This window comes from Lissotriton vulgaris, chromosome 10, assembly GCF_964263255.1.
Source record: "Lissotriton vulgaris chromosome 10, aLisVul1.2, whole genome shotgun sequence".
Classification (NCBI taxonomy): domain Eukaryota; kingdom Metazoa; phylum Chordata; class Amphibia; order Caudata; family Salamandridae; genus Lissotriton; species Lissotriton vulgaris.
The window spans coordinates 852,025,595-852,046,418 of record NC_141698.1 but is presented as its reverse complement, the minus strand read 5'-3'; the positions used below and the strand labels follow the sequence as shown (position 1 = coordinate 852,046,418).

General features: G+C 41.3%; 1 protein-coding gene across 1 annotated transcript in view; it reads right to left on the bottom strand.

The window, feature by feature from the left end:
• The window catches only part of CFAP69 (cilia and flagella associated protein 69), a 552,009-nt gene that overhangs the window by 228,068 nt on the left and 303,117 nt on the right, over window positions 1–20,824 (bottom strand). The window contains exon 14 of the mRNA XM_086941791.1: window positions 7,996–8,114. Within this exon, the coding sequence (XP_086797917.1) occupies window positions 7,996–8,114 (119 nt within the window). The remainder of the gene's footprint in view (window positions 1–7,995; window positions 8,115–20,824) is intronic.

Below are 20,824 nucleotides of genomic sequence, written 5' to 3'. Positions count from 1 at the left end.
CGACCGATGTGGTAGAAGGAAAGAAACTAGGGCTATTCCTAAACCTAGTGGGAGACGAGGTGGATGACCTCCTCATAACACTGCCAAAGAGTGAAACAGAAACATACGAAAAATTGATAAAATGTCTAACGACCAAGTTCAACCCCCAAAGAAACGTCGACTTTGAAAGATATTGTTTCAACATAGCATTTCAACAGCCAGAGGAATCAATGGACGATTTTGCAACAAGGCTGAGAAAACTAGTAGCACATTGCGAATTTGAAAAATATGACAATGAACAGGCCCTTCACCTAAGACTGATAGAAGGCTGTCGCGACACAGATTTTCGCACGAGACTACTAAAAGAACCTATCACCCTAGAAAAGATTCTAGATCTAGCGAGAGCAGAAGCAAGAGCAATGATGCAAGCGAGACAGATGGACCGAAGAGGAGAACAAATACACAGAATGTCGGACACAGGCAAGAAAGGGAACTGGAAAGGAGGACACAAGGAACAAGCGACAAAAAAACAAGGTTCCCAATGCTACAGATGCGGTCTGGAATTTCCACACAAAGGAACCTGCCCAGCATTCGGTCAAACATGCAGGAAATGCAACAGAAGCAACCACTTTGCCACCATGTGCCAAGGTGCGCAATTCAAAAATGAACGAGGAAGGCCCGGGAGACCAAGAACAGCAACAACCAGACATGTACGGCACATGGAAGCGACCGACAGGAGCTCGTCTGTGGAATCGGGAGAAGAAGATGAAGAAGAGGAAACAACAAGGAAAGTAGAACGCCTATACCTCATGACCACGGAAGAACGGCATGAAGAAGAGCACATCAGACTAATAGACAGGAAGTCAATAAAGAAGACGGATTGGGTGACCATTGACGTAGGACCCCACCAAACAGAGTTTGTACTGGATAGCGGAGCAACGTGTAACATCATGTGTGCTACGGAATATGATAAAATGAACCGCTGTGCACCCCGGGAATGATCTTGCCGCAGCGCCAACAAGATTATCAGCACTGTAAACAGGGCCGGCTTTAGGGCAGTGCGATTGGTGCGGCTGCACTGGGCATTGACCTGTGAAGGGGCGCTGACCTCAGTGGGGGGCGCTGTGTTTAGCAATAACTTATGATTGGAGTGATAGGGGGCACTTTTGCCTGAAGTATTGAGAGAATCCAAATAGGAGGTCATGGGGAATGAGGCGCCAAAATGATTGTCGCACCAGGCGCCACCAGCGCTAACTCCAGCCCTGACTGTAAACATCCCAGTAATGAGGAGCTGACCCTCCGAGGCCATGTGTCCCATCACACAGTCACCAAAAGAAACCCCTCAAAGTCCCATACCCAAGAGAGGTAGACTTCTCTAAAGCAGTCGAGAACAGCCCAAAACGAAACTGCTCACTCTGGACCCAGACTCTGAACCTGGGACAGGTTTCCGGAGCCAGCTCAAATTAAACAGTATGGAGTGGAAGCAAAGCAGCCTGGCCCACATATGTCCGGGTGGAGTACAGCACTGCTCGGCTTCACTCCATACGAGTAAAATGAATAAAAACAAGATGTCCTGTGCTGCTTTGGAACACATACTGGGAATGCATTTTAATTGTGGGTTCCAAAGGAATGTCATCCATCTTATATGTTGAGCTCCTCAAATCTTAATATAGAGCGGAGAATGCAGTGTGAGGGCTGGAGCGACCAACCTTGTGAAGCTGGGAAATAGGGTTTGAGTCTCGGCGAGAGGCTCAACATCCTGTGATTGTGAGCTTATCGTTTACACTTAATCTCTCCGTGCCTGTGAATGTGTTAGTCTGTAAAGGAACTGGTGCTCGTGTAAAGTGCTCCGACATGGATCGTGCAATATAAAATTGCACACAAAAAAAAATCAGTGGTAAGGGGGTGGTAAACAAACATAAGGGAATGTATGAAACAGCAGGAGGGGTGAGGCGATAGGGAGCACAACCAATGGGCAGTGAAAGATGGAGCACATGCACTGTATGGAGTGCAGCATGAAATAGAAAAAGTATTTAAAAATAATTCATTTATACCGAAAAAAGTAGAGCTATGCAAATAACATGCAGCCGCCAAACACGCTTGAGCAAGAAGAAATAAGTAGCCCCATATAAGGCAGGGAAAAAATTCTACGGGAGTAGTTGGTCCAAGCTCCACTGATAAGAGAACACATAAAACCAACAGACACCCTCCTCAACACAATGACATTCTCAAAGACAGGCAAACCACGATCACCCTAGATCTTGCACAACGTCTGCGACACATATGCATTCCAAGACTCCTGACATGTGAGGAGTACCCCAATACCAGCATACGCACACTATTCGGCCCCACATGAAACCCAGTCCTTCATGGATTATTGGTTCCTCTCCCTGATGCTAAGGCCTAGCCTGCACACGTTCGGGTCATTCTCCGGTATGACTCACAATACTTTTCCCATTTGGCGGTGTTGGATTCCACGGGCCCAGACACTGCAGGAACGAGGTACGACCAAATCCACTACCCTGACTCAAATGCCTCCCATGAAGTAGACAACCATGAGAGGACACCCGAGCCCAGGGCAGGGGACAGGAATTCAAATAAACGGGACGTCAAATAAAGCTTCACCCCTGAGATGGACTGGACAATGAGACTCGACCACCACCTCCACGCCTCTGTACCTACGAGACAATGTAAACACAATTACTACTGTGTCCAACTCCAAGGAATACCCCTTCTTCCCATAACCACACTCCACCATACAATAAGAAAAAAACCCTCCTTACTTGAGAGATGTACAGGATTAGCCTCAGGAGGTCTTTGGCAGCAGGTCGGATGAGTATTCCATTAACGTGAGAGCCTCCAATTCCATATAACGATAGGGGATAAAGGGATTACACTTCGAGGACAATGTCTGCCAAAAACGGGATTGTCAAGGGGAAAAAGCCATGAACCTCGGCATAAAAAACCCCAGCTGATGTCCTTGTAAGTGATTATAGTCCTAAAATCAAGGCGGGGGACACAACAAACAATCGAGTCCCTCTTCCGAGGTCTGCAGCTCCTCTGTTCTCAGCGCGACTGAAAGCGCCCAAGCAGCACACAATGAGACGGATAGCCTACAAAAAACGCGGAAGTAGAGGACGCTGCTTAGACTCCACGCAGCTAACACGCCGGCCGGCGTCTCTTGGGGAAGTATCCCTAACTGTCCGAGGAGCCGTGATACGAGGGGACCGGAGCCCCAGTTCCCTCGAGTTGCAAACAAAACACCACAGCTCAAAACTCAAAAACGAAGGAAAGTGGGAGTAAAGGAGGGAGGAGGGGGGCGGGGTGGGATTAAGGCTTCTCCTATCTCAACTAAGCTAAAGTGAAAAAACGGAACAACCAGGAAACGGGAAGGGCAAGGCAAAACCAGGACTAAAGATACAAAGGGGATTAAATTAAATAGGAACACGAGCCTGTGAACCAAACTTTCTTACAACGTGGATAACAAGACCCAGAACCTGGAACCCAAAGCTAAAAGATACCAAGCATTGAGCAAAGGTAAGGGCGTTTCCTAAATACCCTCAAAGCCAATCATGTGATGGTGGAGCATGGCCATAGAAGAGAGACTAGACCTCATTCCTAACAGGCGGTGGACTTGAGAGGCAATGGAGCTTCCCCATCATGGCGCTACAAGGTGAGCCCTTCCACTCCGAGCTGCGAAAGGTGGTGGTGGATTATTTCTAACCAATGAGGGCTCGAAGGACACACAGGATACCTTATGGGAGGCCTGTAAGGCATACTTTAGGGGCATCTGCATTTCAAAACACTCAGGGGTGCTACGCGATATGCACAGGAGCTTGTCTCGCCTGGAATGAGACCTGGCTGAGTTGAATGCTGTGGATGCTTGCCATCACGGCAACCCACAGTCTCCTAGATGCGCCACGCTGTTGACGGAATATCGTGATCTGGCTGAATGCGAGGTTCTAATCCTTGGGAAATATGCCAGGGCCCACAGATATGGGGATGTGTAGAGACCCGGAAGCACATTGGCCAGACTCTTACAACTGCCCAGCGGCTCTTCTTACATTCCAGAACTATACCCAATGGAGGAGTTGTCAGTGAGCTCTAATGCAGGTGTACTATTGGCATTACTTTAATATTACACACAGCTCTACACCTCCAGCATCTCTGATGAACCACAGCTCAGACAGCTTATCCCGAGGAGAGAGCCATGGGGTGGCTTACCACGCCCCAGAAACAGTGAACCCTTCTCCAGCAAATAAATCGTACAGCCCTTAGACTTGTTGGACGGCTCTAAAGCTCCTGGCCTTGACTGCTTTACTGGAGAATTTTATAAACATTTTAAGCACATTCTTGCACCACACTTGGTGGCCATGGATGCAAAATCCCTAGAGACTGTTGGCCTCCCCACAACACTGCTAGAGTTTGTAATAACTACTTCTCAACCTTGGCAAAGATCCCCATAAATGAGGCTATGCAGGCCCCTTTCACTCAAAGTTTGACAACAAGATCTTGGCAAAGTGCATTTCCAATCATCTTGCCTTCTAGATGGAGCAAATGATATCATCCGCACTTTCGGGATTCCACCCCCCTCCGATCTACCTCCTTCAACCTTCGTGCCATTTTTACTGTTCTGAACAGAATTGCCCCTGATGTCCCGGCTGCGGTTGCCCTTTCAGATGCAGAAAAGGCTGTTGACTCCCTGGAATGGCCCTTTCTCCATGCCAATCTCCACAAGCTAGGCTTTCCACATGGCTTTACCTCCCTGATAATACTTTTAAATACCGTCCCCCACGGCAACATTAGAGCCAATGGATCACTGACTCCACCCTTTCCCATCACTCATGGAATGAGACAGGAATGACCCCATCCCTGTTTTTTATAATTGCGATGAACCTCTTAGTCCGCCACCTGCAGGGAAAACCACATGCACAGTGGCAAACAGTTTGAATTGGGCCCCTCACTCATTTCTCTTTTCGTCGACAGCTTATTACTGTTTGTTCGGCATCTGGAAGTTAACTTGACCCAACTCCTCCGTGAAATAGTCTGCTATTTACCTAATAAATTTGTCTAATTAGAGCTTTTTCCACTCCCAAATGTCACCAAATCAGGTTATTGCAAATTCCCACTGTTCTGATGCGAAGGACCAGTGAAATACTGTGGCATACTCCTTTACAGAGACAAGGAACTTGTGATAAGGCTAAACTACGGCCCGCTGTTGACAAACTGATTACTCTGGTAGGTTAGCCTTCCACCTTCAATGGCTGGGCGAATCACCATTATTAAAATGGTGGTTCCCTCCCTCTTTCCCTGCCTTTTCCTGAATATTCCCATCCCACTCACCAAAGCTTTAGTTGCCACATTACTGGGTATTTTGTTGAAGCTTATTCGGGCTGGTAAGCACCCGCGAGAAGGTTGAGATACATTATTGCTTGTTTATAGATGGGCAGGTTTTGGCGTCCCACACCTGCACCTATACTCTCTAGCAGCCCAATGCCACTGTGCCCTCCCCTGGTTTCATGCGGATACATACATTACAAATTTTTATGTAGAGCATACATTACTCCCAGGGATCAACATCGGTTCTGCCACACCAAGTCCTCTGACTGCCCCAAATACCAACTTGCAGAAGAAGATTTCATACGCATGATGTGGACGTGTAGACATATCGTAAAGTATCTTTTCCCTATTAGCTCAGATGGCTGAGGTTGACCAGAGTCTGTACTCGCGGTGGCCTTATTGGGCTACATACATGATTTACCGTAGAGTACCCAAAGCTTCACAGCCTATGCCCTACTCCTTGCTAAATGCGAAATCACCTTACTCTGGGGCAGTAAACACCCCCCACAGCCAAGGCCTGGATCAGTAACCCCCTTCTCCAGGTCAAAGGATATATGCAACCCCTCCGCTACTACTTGCTGTCAGCAGATAATGCGCCCAGACCACATGCTCCGCAAACACTGCTACTCCCTAGCATGGCGCACACACTTCCAGGTCTGCTGCCCTATTCTTGACCACTTTCCCCTAGGCTACCCGGTGTCCCTTGTTTGCCAGGTGCACCACATATTAGGAACGTAACTTCCTGCCCTCACCAAGACGGATGGCATATGCGAGCCACCACCTCTGTTGCAGGATCAGTTTTATACACATACTGCTTCTCCCTGTGTAGAGAACTTTGTTGTGTATTTGTTCTAATGTATTGTTGTGTCCTCTCTACAGCACCGGAACTGGCATTCACACATACATCAATGCCTGAATGTCCTCTATTGAATACAGCGAAGTTTTCGGCTTTAACAGGGCTAGCATACGTACCCCCTTATGAGGTATGTTGGCACTGCAATATTCAACCAATATTTCTGTACATCATACTTCGTTTTGCTGTGCCCGACCATTTAGTGCTGTCAAGGTGCTGTCTATTGCATGTATATTTCACAAATGTTTAATAAATACATTTAAAAAAAAACAAAAAAATCAATATACCTTAAAAAAGACTAATACCTGACTCCCAAGCAATTCTTATAGCTTTGTGTGCGTGCAATAGTCTGAATTGTAAAAAAGGAGTGTGATAGTTAGTAGTTGTGTTGGTACTGTCATTAACAGAGCTGGCTGGGGCAATGGGTGGTGCAAGCTGCATTGGCCTACTGACCAGGACTTCAGGCACTTATTTTATCACAAACTATGCACGGACCATTGCCAACCATTAGAATGCCAAGATTGTATTTTAATCATGCTAAACCTCTTCCTTTTTGCTGTGATTCTTACATTATGCCAGGTAACACCACATGCCAGCCACTGTAAGAGAGCATTATTCCCTTTGCATAGGAGCTTCTGACGAACAATATTATAAGGAAGTAGAGATATTAAGGTGTGTCCAAGCTGCAATGCATAACCAAGCAATGTTGGAGCAGAAACCTCAAGAAGATAGCCAGGGTCGGCTTTAGGGCAGTGCGGCTGGTGCGGCCGCACTGGGTGCAGAACTGTGGAGGGGGGCGCTGCCCTCAATGGGGGCGCTGTTTTGAGTAATAAGTTATGATTGGAGAAATGAGGGGCACTTTTTCCTGGTGGTATAAGCAAATCCATGAAGGCGGTCATGGGGTGTGGAGGTGCCAAAAATTATTGTCGCACTGGCGCTACCAGCGCTAAAGCCAGCCCCAAAGATAGCCAAAGAGTGGCTTATGTATTGGAAATACCGGAATGGTGCTTACTAGACTTTGCACAAATAGAGGAGGTCACAGACATAACTGCCTGAATAGAAGCGAAAGTGGCTACTCTGGGTGATCTATTTGAAGGGGACGCTCTGCACACTTCCCAAATTTGAAAGAAGTAGGGTAGGTCCATTCCTAGTCTTTTGTCTGTAACTAGCAATTTTAAATGGGTCTGTGCCTGTGGTACGGAGGCGGCTATGACACACAATGTGGCAGTGCAGGTGTGGGAGAGCAGTGGGCATGCTTTATTCAGCATTAAGGACCATGACAGGAGGGCCTCTTCAGGCACTGAGAGACGCATGGGCTCATGATATAGGAGGAGTCTTGACTGACGCCGAGTGGAGAATGGTGTAATGGGTAGATAATAGCGTCTGTAGATAGCTGGTACTGTGTATTGAAACTGGGAATCGTTGTTGCATATTGTAAAACTCTTAATAAACACATAATAATAACATAATCTTAAAGAAGTTCCTGCAGCATAACATTTAATAAATATCAGGCGGAAAATAGTTGTTTTGTGTGGAAAATGTAGTCAGTTAACCCTTCATCCTCAAAAATTAAATCAGTTGTGAGCTACTGGCCATTAATGAAATCCTTGCTAAATATAGTTTGCAAGTAATCAAGGTTTAGCTACTTCCACCTCAAACGATTCCATTGACATACTGGTAACAAGCATATATCCATAAGAAATGAATGTTTGGTTATTCATCAGGCATCAAAGACCTAATTATATCAGTTAAAATGTGGTTTCAAACATCTACTATATAACAATTCTAAAGTGTACTGTATAACAATTCTAAAGTGTACTAACCTTTCTATGAAGATCGTTTTCACACACGGTAGACAAAATAAATAATATATCCGCCTGGATTTCCAATACTGTAACATCTTCTTTTTCCTTAGCACTTTGATCTATTCTTTTTAGAATTCCTACAATTTAGAAAAATCTATTACTATCCAAAACATCTTAATATTGGTCAATCTATTACTATCCAAAATATCTTAATATTGGTCAATTGAAGATTTTAAAGTTCTCCTTTAATAAGCATGCAAGCTTATAATTTACATTGTTGTACATGTGCAAATATAACATGATAACTTGTGCTATCATATAACTACTAATATTACTAATTATTATAACTTGTGCAATCATATAACTACTAATAGATGGGGCATAACAAACTGCAATGGCTCCACACAAACTCAATTGATTATCATGCGTATTTCAAGTTCATTTGCTTATACACATAACATTGTTATTGAAATTTGAATAGAAAGCATTGTAAATATAAAATAGTATCCAAAACGAGTCATTTGTGTTTAAGTTGTGTGAGCCAGCTAACAAAGATACTTCAAACCATTCTTACCAGAAACTATTCCTGAATAAATGACAATTCAAAGGTAAGGCAGAGTATTAACTTTAGTACAACCGATGCCCTGATTAGCCATTTGCACAGTGCCACTGGGCAGTGGGCGGATGACCACCCTATCCTAGTGTACTGTAACCCCATTATGCGAAAGGGGTGGAGCTGAGGGCTGTGCTCGGAGGATGGGTATTTTTTTGCACCAGGAGTAACAAGGGCTTCACTGTACCCACCGGGGTGGACCACATTTTTGTATTGACATGCCCCAAGTGAATACAATCCTCTCTGTGCCAGCGCAGGATTGGAATGTGCAATAATCAATCTATTGCAGAGAAAGGGAAAAAGAGTAAAGTACTCACTGAACACATCATACCTGTGCACCCTTATTCCTCCATCCTCAATATTTTTGGGAAATCACCTGCAAATATAGGGTATAAATTGTCTTTCCATAGCTTAAGTATCTGTCCCTTAAAACCTTGAAGCTCCAACGCTGCAGGCATCTCCTACCAGGTCCCACATAAACACAGTGGCCTAAGCGTCAAAGTAACCAGTCATACTCCCCATCCATACCAAAAGCATGAGGTCCAGAAAAACACAAAAAGGAGCTGGTTACTGGCCCATGGAGAGGAAGAAAGAATATACACTATCAATACAAGCGTTATTACAGTGAGTAATGTATATTTCAACTCTTTCTTCTGCACGTTTGCAACACATCACAAAGAATACCAAAAAAGAATAGCAAAGTGTACTGAGCATGCATAGAGGCTTAGACAAACACGGACAGATGAGGTTTAACCAAACATGGTGCCAGATGTACGGCAGTTTTTAGAGGGCACAACCCGAAAATCGGGCTGTTTGCGACATCTAAAAAGGGTTAGTAGCATGTACAAAGCCTTTTTTGCGAGTCGGTAACCTATTACCGGCTTGCAATATAGGGTTTGCGAGTCGCTATTAGGAAGGGGCGTGCCAAGAGTTTCTCTTCCTAATAGCAAGCCGCAGGGCGATGCACAATTGTTTTGCAACCACAAAACAGTTTCATATTGGTGGTAAGCCATGTCGCAAATGGGAATGGTCAATCACTTGGGATCCCTTATCCTTTGTGTTTGGCAGCAAAAATATTTTGTAATAGCAAGCTGTGGCCCTTAAAAAATGAAAATAAAACTTTAGTTTTTTTTCTTTTTAACGCATCCTGTTTTCCTTTAAGGAAAACATGCTGCATTTGAAAGAAAAAACGTGCTTTATTTAAATAGCATACAAAAACAACAATTGATGGACAGAATGCAGAACAATGTCATACATTCATTCACCCCAGTACAGAGATCTGGGCCTAAATCCATGGTTTTTTGCACTCCACACCACCCCAGTTCAGACATGGCCATATGCAAATCAGCCTTGACCCTGTGCCTCATGGGAACAGTCCAGCCCGAACTGCCAAGCCATGTCTTTCTTGGACCAGAATCAAGCATCCTAGGACCGGTTTCTGGCTATCAGCTGTCTTCAGCCAGGATAGCTTGTCTCCAGTGGTGTGGAGAGTATGGGACTCACGTCTGAAGTGGAAAGACTATGGGTACCGAAATCACATCTGTTTCCCGACCTGCATAAGAATACACGAGGACATGTATTGGTTCTCCAATGCCTCATTTTCTGGTGCTTCTCTTAATGCCACTGGTGCTCTGTGCAGACATTTCATTTAATTTAGCAATTGAAAAACAAAAGAAGACGGCCAGGGACAAATTATTGTCTGACACAAATGTGAAGTAATAGCACCTCTAAGGTTTGTTAATAAACCCTCACACACCAACCTGGTTGGTGTTATGCTTCATCATCGGGGTTCCAGCCAGGCGGCCGAATGCCACCTGGCTGTGCTTCAACACCTGAATTACAGTGGAGCAGGTTTTTTTGAGGTGATGTGATGTGTGACTAAGTGTGTGAATTTATCGTTAAAAAAAAGTAGATGAGTTCTTACAGTCACTATGTGCAGCTGTATGTATCATCAGGTGGTTGACATGTTTCAGCCCTTGGAAAAAATATCGGGCTTTCTTCAGTACCTCTCAAAATGCAGAGAGGACCGCCCAGCCTTTGCCCCGGGGACACGCGTATTAGGTGATACAGCATAAACTACAGATTTACCAAATATTTATCTGAGAGAGGCAACACAAAGTACCCCCCGCAACCTGGGACAAAGATTAGAAACCCTAATTCTGGATAAAAGTAACTTACAATTTCTAAGAGGACAACAAAACGGGCGGTCCTCTCTGCATGATACACATTCCTTTGCGTGAATGTAAATATGCAATATACGTGGTAATTTTTTATCACTCACTTTATTTTCACTTTATCACACGCATTTTGAGAGGTCCTGAAGAAAGCCCGATATTTTTTCCAAGGGCTGAAACAGTTCTATTAATAGTATTGGAGATGTTGCGAGTCTTATCTTTGTATGTATGAACCAAACAATTCCTACCATTAAACCTGGTGATAAGGGAGGGAGCATAGTTCTCATGAGGTCTGAAGACTATGAAAGAAGAATGTGCAGAAATCATCTTGAAAAACAATATTTTCTTGTTCAAAAACAACTTTTTTAAGCAGATAAAGGGGACCAGTATGGGGGCGACCTGCGCCCCAAGTCTAGCCTGCTTATATGTAGCGGCTTTTGAAGACAAGCACATTTTTAACAATATAGCACCTTTCAGTGAGAACATTACATGTTGGTCACGATACATCGATGACATTTTTTTCATTTGGTCAGGCACCATAGAGTTACTTAATGATTTTTTACTTTGGTTGAACTTGGGAGATAACAATCTCAAATTCACCTCTAATTTTAATAAACAGGCAATTGAATTTTTGGATATCAAAATCAGAGTGGAAAATGCGACATTAGGGGTTGATCTTTATACTAAACCAAGTGACCGTAATACATTGCTACATTATAAAAGTAATCACCCTAATAGTCAAAAGGACAACATACCTTTTGGACAATATCTGCGCATCAGACGCAATTGCACTAATCTACATGATTTTAATAAACATGCGGATGCCCTTTCAATGAAACTTAGGAATCGGGGATATCCTGACAAACTTATTAAACGCGCATACAAACGTGCGAAATACTACAATAGAGAGACACTTTTCAAGAAAGACACGGAAAAAGTAGATAAAACCAATGATAGACTTATCTTTGTGACTAACTATAGTGTAGCGAGAAATAAAATAAAAAATATTATAAACCGCAACTGGTCTTTATTAAATAATAGACCTGGTGAAAAAATCCCGAAACCAATGTTCAGTTTCCGTCGAAACAGAACAATTAGGAATTGTTTGGTTCATACATACAAAGATAAGACTCGCAACATCTCCAATACTATTAATAGAACTCCCCTCCCTACTGGAAATTTTACGTGCAATACATGCTCTAATTGTGCATCTATGATCAAAGGAAACTTGATATCCTATAATGGTATAACATACAATGTAAAAAATGTTGCTAATTGCAAAACTAAAGATCTAATTTACATAATAATATGCCCTTGTAATAAAGCCTACATAGGTGAAACAGCCAGAGAAATTAAAACAAGAATTACTGAACACAGGTCCGCCATTAGGACAAAAAAGAAATCTGCTCCACTAGTGGAACATTGGACAACACACAACCACAAATTAGAGGATCTGAAGTGGTGTGTGGTAGAGGTCATAATGCACAGTTCAAGAGGCGGTAATTTTAATAATAAAAGGAAAAAAGAGAACAATTCTTTATGTCCTTATTCGACACATATCGGACTGGTCTCAACAATAGAGAGGAGTGGGAAAGAATAATCCTATAATTGGAGTAGAACACTACCTGACAGTCCCCTCCTTATAAAAATAGGCTAGATATGAATATAATAGATATGCTAAAGATTGTGTGTCAGTCTAAAATCTGTACAAAGAACTATAGCTTGTTGTTTTTCTTCAAGCAAGACGGCATGTATATCTACATAGTTTAGGTAGGTTTTAAGCTTGTTTATTCTTAAGAATCTTATAGATTAATTAGGGATCTTTATACAACAATTAGGGCCAAGGTATCAATGAGCAATTGTAAATTCCAGCTACACATTGATTGTTGTGCTAGAACTGTCTAACCATAAAGGTTTCAGACAATAAATATAATATTGGTTTGTTCACTTTTTATGTAATTACTTTGTATGGAATTTCTCATCCAGGATAATGAAGATGTTACATTCAGCAAAATATACTGTATATAATGTATAATTGTCAAAAATGTAATAGAGCAGTATTGGTGTTCACCACGTAATGTATTGTGAGATGCTCGATAATATGTTGACATCAGGGTTAACAGGAAGAAATTGGGAGATTAAGCGAACTTAAAACGGCCAGAACTTATAACCATAATGTTTTCAGACAACAAATATAATATTGGTGTGTTCACTTTTTATGTAATTTCTCATCCAGGATAATGAAGATGTTACATTCAGCAAAATATACTGTATATAATGTATAATTGTTAAAAATGGAGTGGCATTGGTGTTCACTATGTAATGTATTGTGATATGCTTGATAATATGTTGACATCAGGGTTAACAGGAAGAAATCGGGAGATTGTCCGAACTTAGTTCTAGTTAAAACGGCCAATACTTTTTCTTTAGGCGCGTCCCAACTCAATATGACCGACACGCCCTATTCGACATGTTCCAACATAAAATGGCCGACACAAAACCAGGTTGTCTTAAACATTACATACATCGGTATGTGGATTTTATATCCATTATCTTAAACACATGTGTCTGTTTAATATCGCTATTGTCATTTTGGTATCTAGGCAAAATCGAGCAGTTTATTACCGGCCGGATTGTCAATTATACAGATGCACTTCCAGGTCAGATACTTGTAAATATGAATGAAACTCGGGTTCCCCCGGCCAAAAAAGACGTTATGATATATACAATTCCGGTAGGCAGAATTTAGTCATAAGTTGAAGATATTAGCGCCATAACTCCATTATACCATCTTTTGGTGTAACTCGTAACATTTACCACTTCCGGGGCGGCATAGGCGGCGGCAGCATAAAAAGCGGAGCCTTAGAGAGGCTCACTCTACTTCGAATCGCCATGAAGTCCTGATGCACGGAGGAGCAGGGAGGCCGAATTTTAAATCCAAGGTAGGCAAAATACTCGCCGAGATGAGGAGACCGTTTTTTCCCCCTCTGTTAAGATTTGAGTAGACCTAGGAATAAGGACCATTTCCACTCATTTGGGTAACTGGGTTAAAATGTAGTTGCAATTTTTCTCTCAGAACAGCCAATAAGGGTCGTTTTAAAAGCTGCAGTATGAAAATCTCTGATACCAAAATACTGCCATTTGCTTTATTGAAATATCTTTTCAATGAAGGTAAAATATAGACTACATGACACGCTGGTCCAGAGTCATGGTATCAAATGTATACCAATCACGGTAAATAGAACAAGCGTGTAGCCCCTAAGATTATTTTCGTAAAGTGGGATAATCATTAACAATGAGTCACCACTTTATAGAACTATAAAATCCATGCAAGATCCTAAACATAATCATTTCTATTGATATTAGACCACTTCGGTAAAGCAAGAAGGTGAAGACTGGCATAAAGAGATTGTCGCAGTTTGATCCATATTCTCAAGATCTTCTGTAAAAAAATATAAACAGGTCAGTAGCCTTGGTCATTTTCTTGACTAGGATGAATATGTAGCCCTCACGTATATATAATAAATAAATCTTGGAACTATATGACTGTTTTAGATTCTAAGAAAAAGATGACCCATCCCTGATATTTACGGTGGCTCCTCCGTTGCACACGTAGGCTTCACTCAATCAATTACGAAGGTAAACTCTGGCCACAAATGTGTAATAAATTTGTTTTCTTGATAATATTATAATAAGGCAAAACCACTAAATGGTACTCTATGCTTATCTTCAAACAGCCTGTGAAAGATTATTGTTGCAAGTAATCCAAACCTAGAGGGAAAGAAATTTAATCCTTTTTTACATCACAACAGGTAATATTTAATAATTACCAACAGCAGAATCATGCATAAAGAAAGTTCTTTATATTGAATAGTATGCACATAAATTAATCCAATGAGATTCTATTACCAAGCTCTAAATAAATTCTGTGTTTCTTCGATAAAGAAATGAATGTCTAGGGGTTCTTAGATAAGAAATGTATTTAAAAATATTAGGTATGTACCTTTTAAGCAAGGCAGTGGTAATGTAAGGTTGTTGGTTGTTTATATATATGAAATCATATAGTAAAATGTAATTTTTAATTTTATAGATATTGAGTCAATATTGTACAAAAGTCCTGAAGAAGGTGTGAAGACTTAGAAAACACCGAAACGCCGCGTCGACTGTTTCTGTTCACTTTTGACTCTATCATATAGTATTGTCTTACCACCGTTGGTGGTTCTTAAACCTAATGTTTTTATCATGTTTTAGATTGTAACCCGTGTCGGGAGGTAATAAATTGTTTTAATCTTTTTGCAACCAACAAAAATTGATTCTTTGAGTATACTTTCAGTTACCTTTGTGTGAATGTCTATTCTTTGCCTGCTTTAATAAGTTGCCATGAGTGAAATAATATAGGGAGTATTATCTATATACCTCCTACCCCTTCTAGCACTATTTTGTCTGGCCACTCCAGCCTACTACTGTTGAAACAGGGATTCTTGTTTTGCTGACACAAATACCCCCTTCCCTGCTAAATATACCAGGGGTAACTCTTTTTTTTGTATTCTGATGTCAATATCGTAGCCATTTTTGATAGTGAGCAAGTTACAACCATACCGGTCTTAAAGATTTCCATAGACAACATGCAGTCAGTAACGTCAATAGGATCTATTCTTTTTGAACTCCCTAGACCACCCTCGCATAGAGTCTTTTGGTGGAGGAGGTAAGGTCATAATAGTGTTCTTCTCACCCTGCTCCACACCTCCTTACTGCACTATCTGTGCTCCTCTGTGCGACCGTGTTTCTCCAGCTTTCCTCTCTGGTGAATGCTTTCCCAGTCCTTTCGTCTTCTTGACATAGCTTTACAAAAAATTACTTTACTTAGTGGAATGGCATGAAGAAAGGCGCACTGTACAAATAAAATGTTGGTGATTTATTGCTCATTTACTGCCACAGGAAGGATACTTCATAAATAGCGAAGGAATTCTCAATGAAATAACGAAGTGTAGGGTTACAAAGGAAATCGTAATGCATGACTAAGACTTCAAATTAAATTAGAAAAAACTCGAGGGGGGAGGGTGGCTAGCGCCCGAGGAAGATGGCAGCACTCCCGTGACTCGCCTGAGGTGACGGGGCTCTTTGAGGGATTTTCTGGCTTCATATGAGCTTCGAAGGTCGACAAAACTGCAGAAACCGGGGTTGGAATGTGAGCACCTCTAGATAGAGGTGTTTTCGTCTCTTTTATGGCAAGCTCTGGCCTGTTGGTGACCCTTTTGCTCACAGCTGAGGTATTTGTACCAGCTGCTTAATTGTTGCTCGCACGCTGAGGGAGCTGTTTTCCTTTCACGTGTGGCACCTTCACTGGCAGCACAGAATTAAAGATGCCTCACGAAGCTTAAAGATAAGTTTCTGCAGTGATTTATGGCCTCATTTCGCAATGTCTCCTCTGTGAATCCTATTACTTCCTGACTCACATATTGGAAATTATGTCTTTAGAGCAGTTTGCATGCTGAGGAGAATGTTTTCACTGTGCTGCTTCTTCAAAAAGAGTAATGCTTCATTCATTTACTGGCTTTACATTACTGACTATTTATGTTCAACATTAGAAGCTACACAGAAAAGTGAATTTGGACCTCAATTCCATGCTTTAGAACGGCATTTCAGCAATCTTGTTTCTGTGTGGCCAGTCAGTGTATGTGAAATCATATGTATTTCTTAATTGCCTCTCTCAGAGCCTGCAATGTTACAAGAATGTGCCACAAACTTATTTATTTAAAGTGGCTCTCTTGGCTATAATACCAAATTAAGCATGCTGTATGGTTTATTCAGTCATAGTCTCGCTTCTTATTGGTAAATTTATGTTTTGACATCCTGTCATGCGCCAAGTGCATGGAATTCCTATTACAGTGTATTCTGTCCATTATTATTAGATGAAATTGCGCATTTATGTTATACCTTGCAGTTTTGTATAACTTTTCTTGTATAGGTTTTAACTCTTACTAGTGCATGGGTAGTTTGAAGTAGTCATAATATACTTCTAAATGCGCTTACTCTCACTGATGCATTAATGGTATTAAGCTTACGCTTACATTGACACAACAATTTATTTCATTATTTGAGTCCACTGTTTTATATGCTTGTGGTACAGAGCTCTTTTTCTGCTTACTATAATTTGACATGTGATTACTGTTATTCTATGTTCATGAGACGCTTTCTTCTGGTTTATGGGCAGGGTATCTAAAAATCCATCTTTATCTATACCAGTACCTCAGAGATTTCTGATTCATACTAGTTCACGTTATAACTGCTTATCCATTGAGGACTCAGCCATTTCCTCGCCCAAAGGTGCATCGTCATCTCACACTGCTCTGGGGTCTAATATCACTAAAGCATCAACAAAAAGATTGAAAAAGGATCCTCCTTCTCCACCCAAACAATCCAATTCTGTCACAAAGGACTTGCTATTGGAGGAGATCAGAGCCTTGCGCCCATTTATGGAAGAGACCAATTCTACGCTTCAGATGCTTTCTGAAAAATGGTCAAATATGTACCAACGAGACACTACGTTAGAGCAGAAGTTTGACTACTTGTCTTCCTCTACCTCTAAAGTGGACTCCCTATGTTCACAGGTTTCCATACTTCACAAACAAATTGAGAATTTGGAAAATAGAAATAGGAGGAACAATCTTCATATTTATGGTCTTCCTGAGGGAACAGAAGGTTCGGACCTGCCCACCTTCTTCAAATCCTTTCTTCCAAATTTTCTTAAGTTACCTGAGAGCACTACTTTGAACATCTAGAGAGCTCATAGATTGGGTCCACCATCTCGTTTAACATCCTCTTCGCCAGCACAAAAGCCGAGAGGATTGATCTTGTATTTTCTTGAATACACTGAACTATTAAGGATTCTGTCAGCAGCCAGAGCAATTAATCGTATAACTTGGCCAGGAAGTTCTTTATTCTTTTGTCAAGATTACGCCAAACCGACTGCTGATCGACTAAAGAAGTTTTTAGCACTGAGGCCGCAAATACGTTCAATGGGTGCAAGCTATGGTCTTTTCCACCCTTGCTTGTTTAAAGTGACCATCAACAATAAAACCACTACCTACGAGGATCCAATAAAGCTGAAGAGTTTCCTTTATTCCTATCACGCTGACACAATGGAGACTAATTCCTCATTTAGTTCTAACTAGACTGTTTGCAGACTCTGTTATGGTTACAATATTTTCATGCTCTACATTGGTTTTTGATCCAATTATTATCTATTAATATGTACACAGCAGTTAACTTATATTGTTATTGCTCTCATTGTATTTACTCCTTCTTTTTCTTCTAACAGGTTGTATCTGTGTGCTTTTTCTTCCTTATGTTTGAAGTCTGTTCGCTCTGCCCTCCTTTCCATCCTCCCTTGTGGGTCCTGGATATGGCATTGTTCCGTGTGGCCTTCCATCCCTCCACCTCTCGTATGTCTTTGATTGTTTGTAAGTTCCTTTTTTTCTTCTCAATTATTCTTTTTCTTTTTCATGATATCTCTCCTTTTTTTCTTCTTTTTCTCTCTCTGAATACTTTATCTTCTTTCTTGCCCTTCTCATTTCTTTCCTCAACTTTGTATTTCTCTTCTTTCTCTCCGAGGCTGTTACTTCTTTCTCCTCTTTTTCCTTCTTGCTTTCCTTTCCTAATTCAATTATTTCCTTTCTTGTACAGTTGGTTTGATGGTAATCATACCCTAATTTACCTAAAATGTTCTTATTGGAAGTTTCTGTATATCCACAGTTTTAATTCATGCCTTTAAACATCATTTTTTGGAATGTCAGGGGTTTACACTGACCTATTAAACGTCAGAGGGTTTTGAAACATTTGGCTAAACTAGGGGCAGATGTTGCATGCATACAAGAATCTCACTTAACTTCTGACGAGTCTGCGAGACTCAAAAGAGCTTGGGTGTGTGAAGTTCTCTTCTGCCCGGGTGATGGCAAACGCAATGGAGTTATTATTCCCTCCCGTAACTCCCTCTCCGTTAAGATCCTATCACATTGCACGGACCAAGCGGGTAGATGGATATTTGTCAAATTTGTGGTTGATAAGGTTCCGGTCTCTTTATTGAACATCTATGTTATGTTATGTTATAGTTTGGCAGAGCGCAAACAGCTGCCCCAGCGAAGAGGCGTCCCGGCGCTAAAGAGCCACATACCCTAACCTGAGAATGAGAAGAGTGGGGGTAAAGGTGGTCTAGTGAGAGGGGAACAGGTGAGTTTTAATGGCCTTTCGGAAGGTGGGTAGCCTTTCCAAGGAGCGGATATTTAGCAGCCTCTATGCACCCACAATTGGCAACCCCTCATTCTAGACTTCTTTGACCCAACAAATCACACAATATTATGATGATATTTTGGACCCTTTTCTAGATCGCAACTCCTCAGTTCCCTTTACACCTCATAGATCTCATAAAACATTTACATGCACCATTAAACAACACAAACTCATAGATGCTTGGAGACTTTGCAATCCTACCTTAAGAGAATATTCCTTTTACTCACCAGTACATCATACTCAGCCACGTTTAGATTATATCTTTGTATCTCACAACATCTCTCAATCATTAATGAAAGCAGATATTGGCTCTATTCTGATATCTGATCATGCCCCTGTTACCATACACCTTGGTGTTTTACACAAGCCCAAACTGACTCACAAATGGCGTTTCAATAATGCCCTTCTTTTAGACCCAGTCTTCACATCATGCTTCACTTCTTTTTTCCACGAATATGTCACTATTAATCAAACGGACGGCATGTCCTTTCAGGTTATTTGGGATGCCTTTAAAGCTTCTGCTGGAGACTTTATTATTCGCTTTGTTTCTAACAATCGTAAAAAAGCACAGCAAACTACCAATATCTTACTAGCTAAAATTAGGAAACTAGAGCACTCCTATTATTCCTCCAAATCAAAGACTTGCTTGTCTGAACTCCTAAAACTCAAATTTCAATTTAATCAAGATACTACCAATAATGCTTCAAATTATTTACTTAAATCTAGAGCAAAATTCTATGGTGGACAGAATAAAGCCGGAAAATTGTTGGCTAATTATTTAAAAGTTAAACAAAATAAACTCGATATAGAATCTATCTTTAGTACCGATAACTCATTAAAATTTAAGGATGAAGAGATCTTAAATGAATTCCTTCAATTTTATAAAACATTGTATACATCTGAATCCCTCTCTTCTGAACACTCTATCTCTCAATTTCTCTCCAAAATTCACTATCCCTCTGATACACGCCCGGATCTTTCTCTTTTAGAATCTGACATTACACAGAAAAAACTCCATTGTGCCTTAAAATCTCTCAAAATGGATAAGGCCCCTGGTCCAGATGGTCTCACTATAGAATTTTTTACTCATTTTGCTTCTTTATTGAGTCCCAAATTGCATACCCTTATACTTACCTTTTTGCACTCTGGAGCTTCTGCTGGATCTTTTTCTGATGCTCTTATCTGCCTCATTCCTAAAGGTGGTAAAGATCCTCAACACTGTAAAAACTACCGACCCATTTCCCTAGTTAATATAGACTATAATATTTTTCTAAGACCTTTAGCATTACGATTGGAGTCTCACATGTCCGATCTGCTGGGGACTGAACAATCTGGCTTCATTAAAGGGAGACTTATTACGAACAACACACGTTTATTTTTTGATATCCTCTCCAAGGCTTCACACATTTCCCATTCTTTGGCAGCCATTACTTTGAATGCAGAAAAAGCATTCGACAGAGTGGAATGGCCTTATCTTTTTCGCACACTTCAGTGGCTTGGTTTTGGTCCAAAAATTAGGGCTCTAATTTCTTCTTTTTTATGGGGAAACAAGAAGTCTTGTATGTCCATTCACAAACTGATTCGTCCAAAATCGGAGGGAGGGACGAACATTTCCTGATTTCCTTCGCTATCATAAATCTTCATATTAACTAAATTGTCACGTTGGTTCTCTGACCCTTACCTGCCTTGTCCTCTTTGGACTACATTAGAACGATATTTCATTTCTCCTTTTTCCTTCCAGGAATATTCATCCTTTACACGCAAACCACAA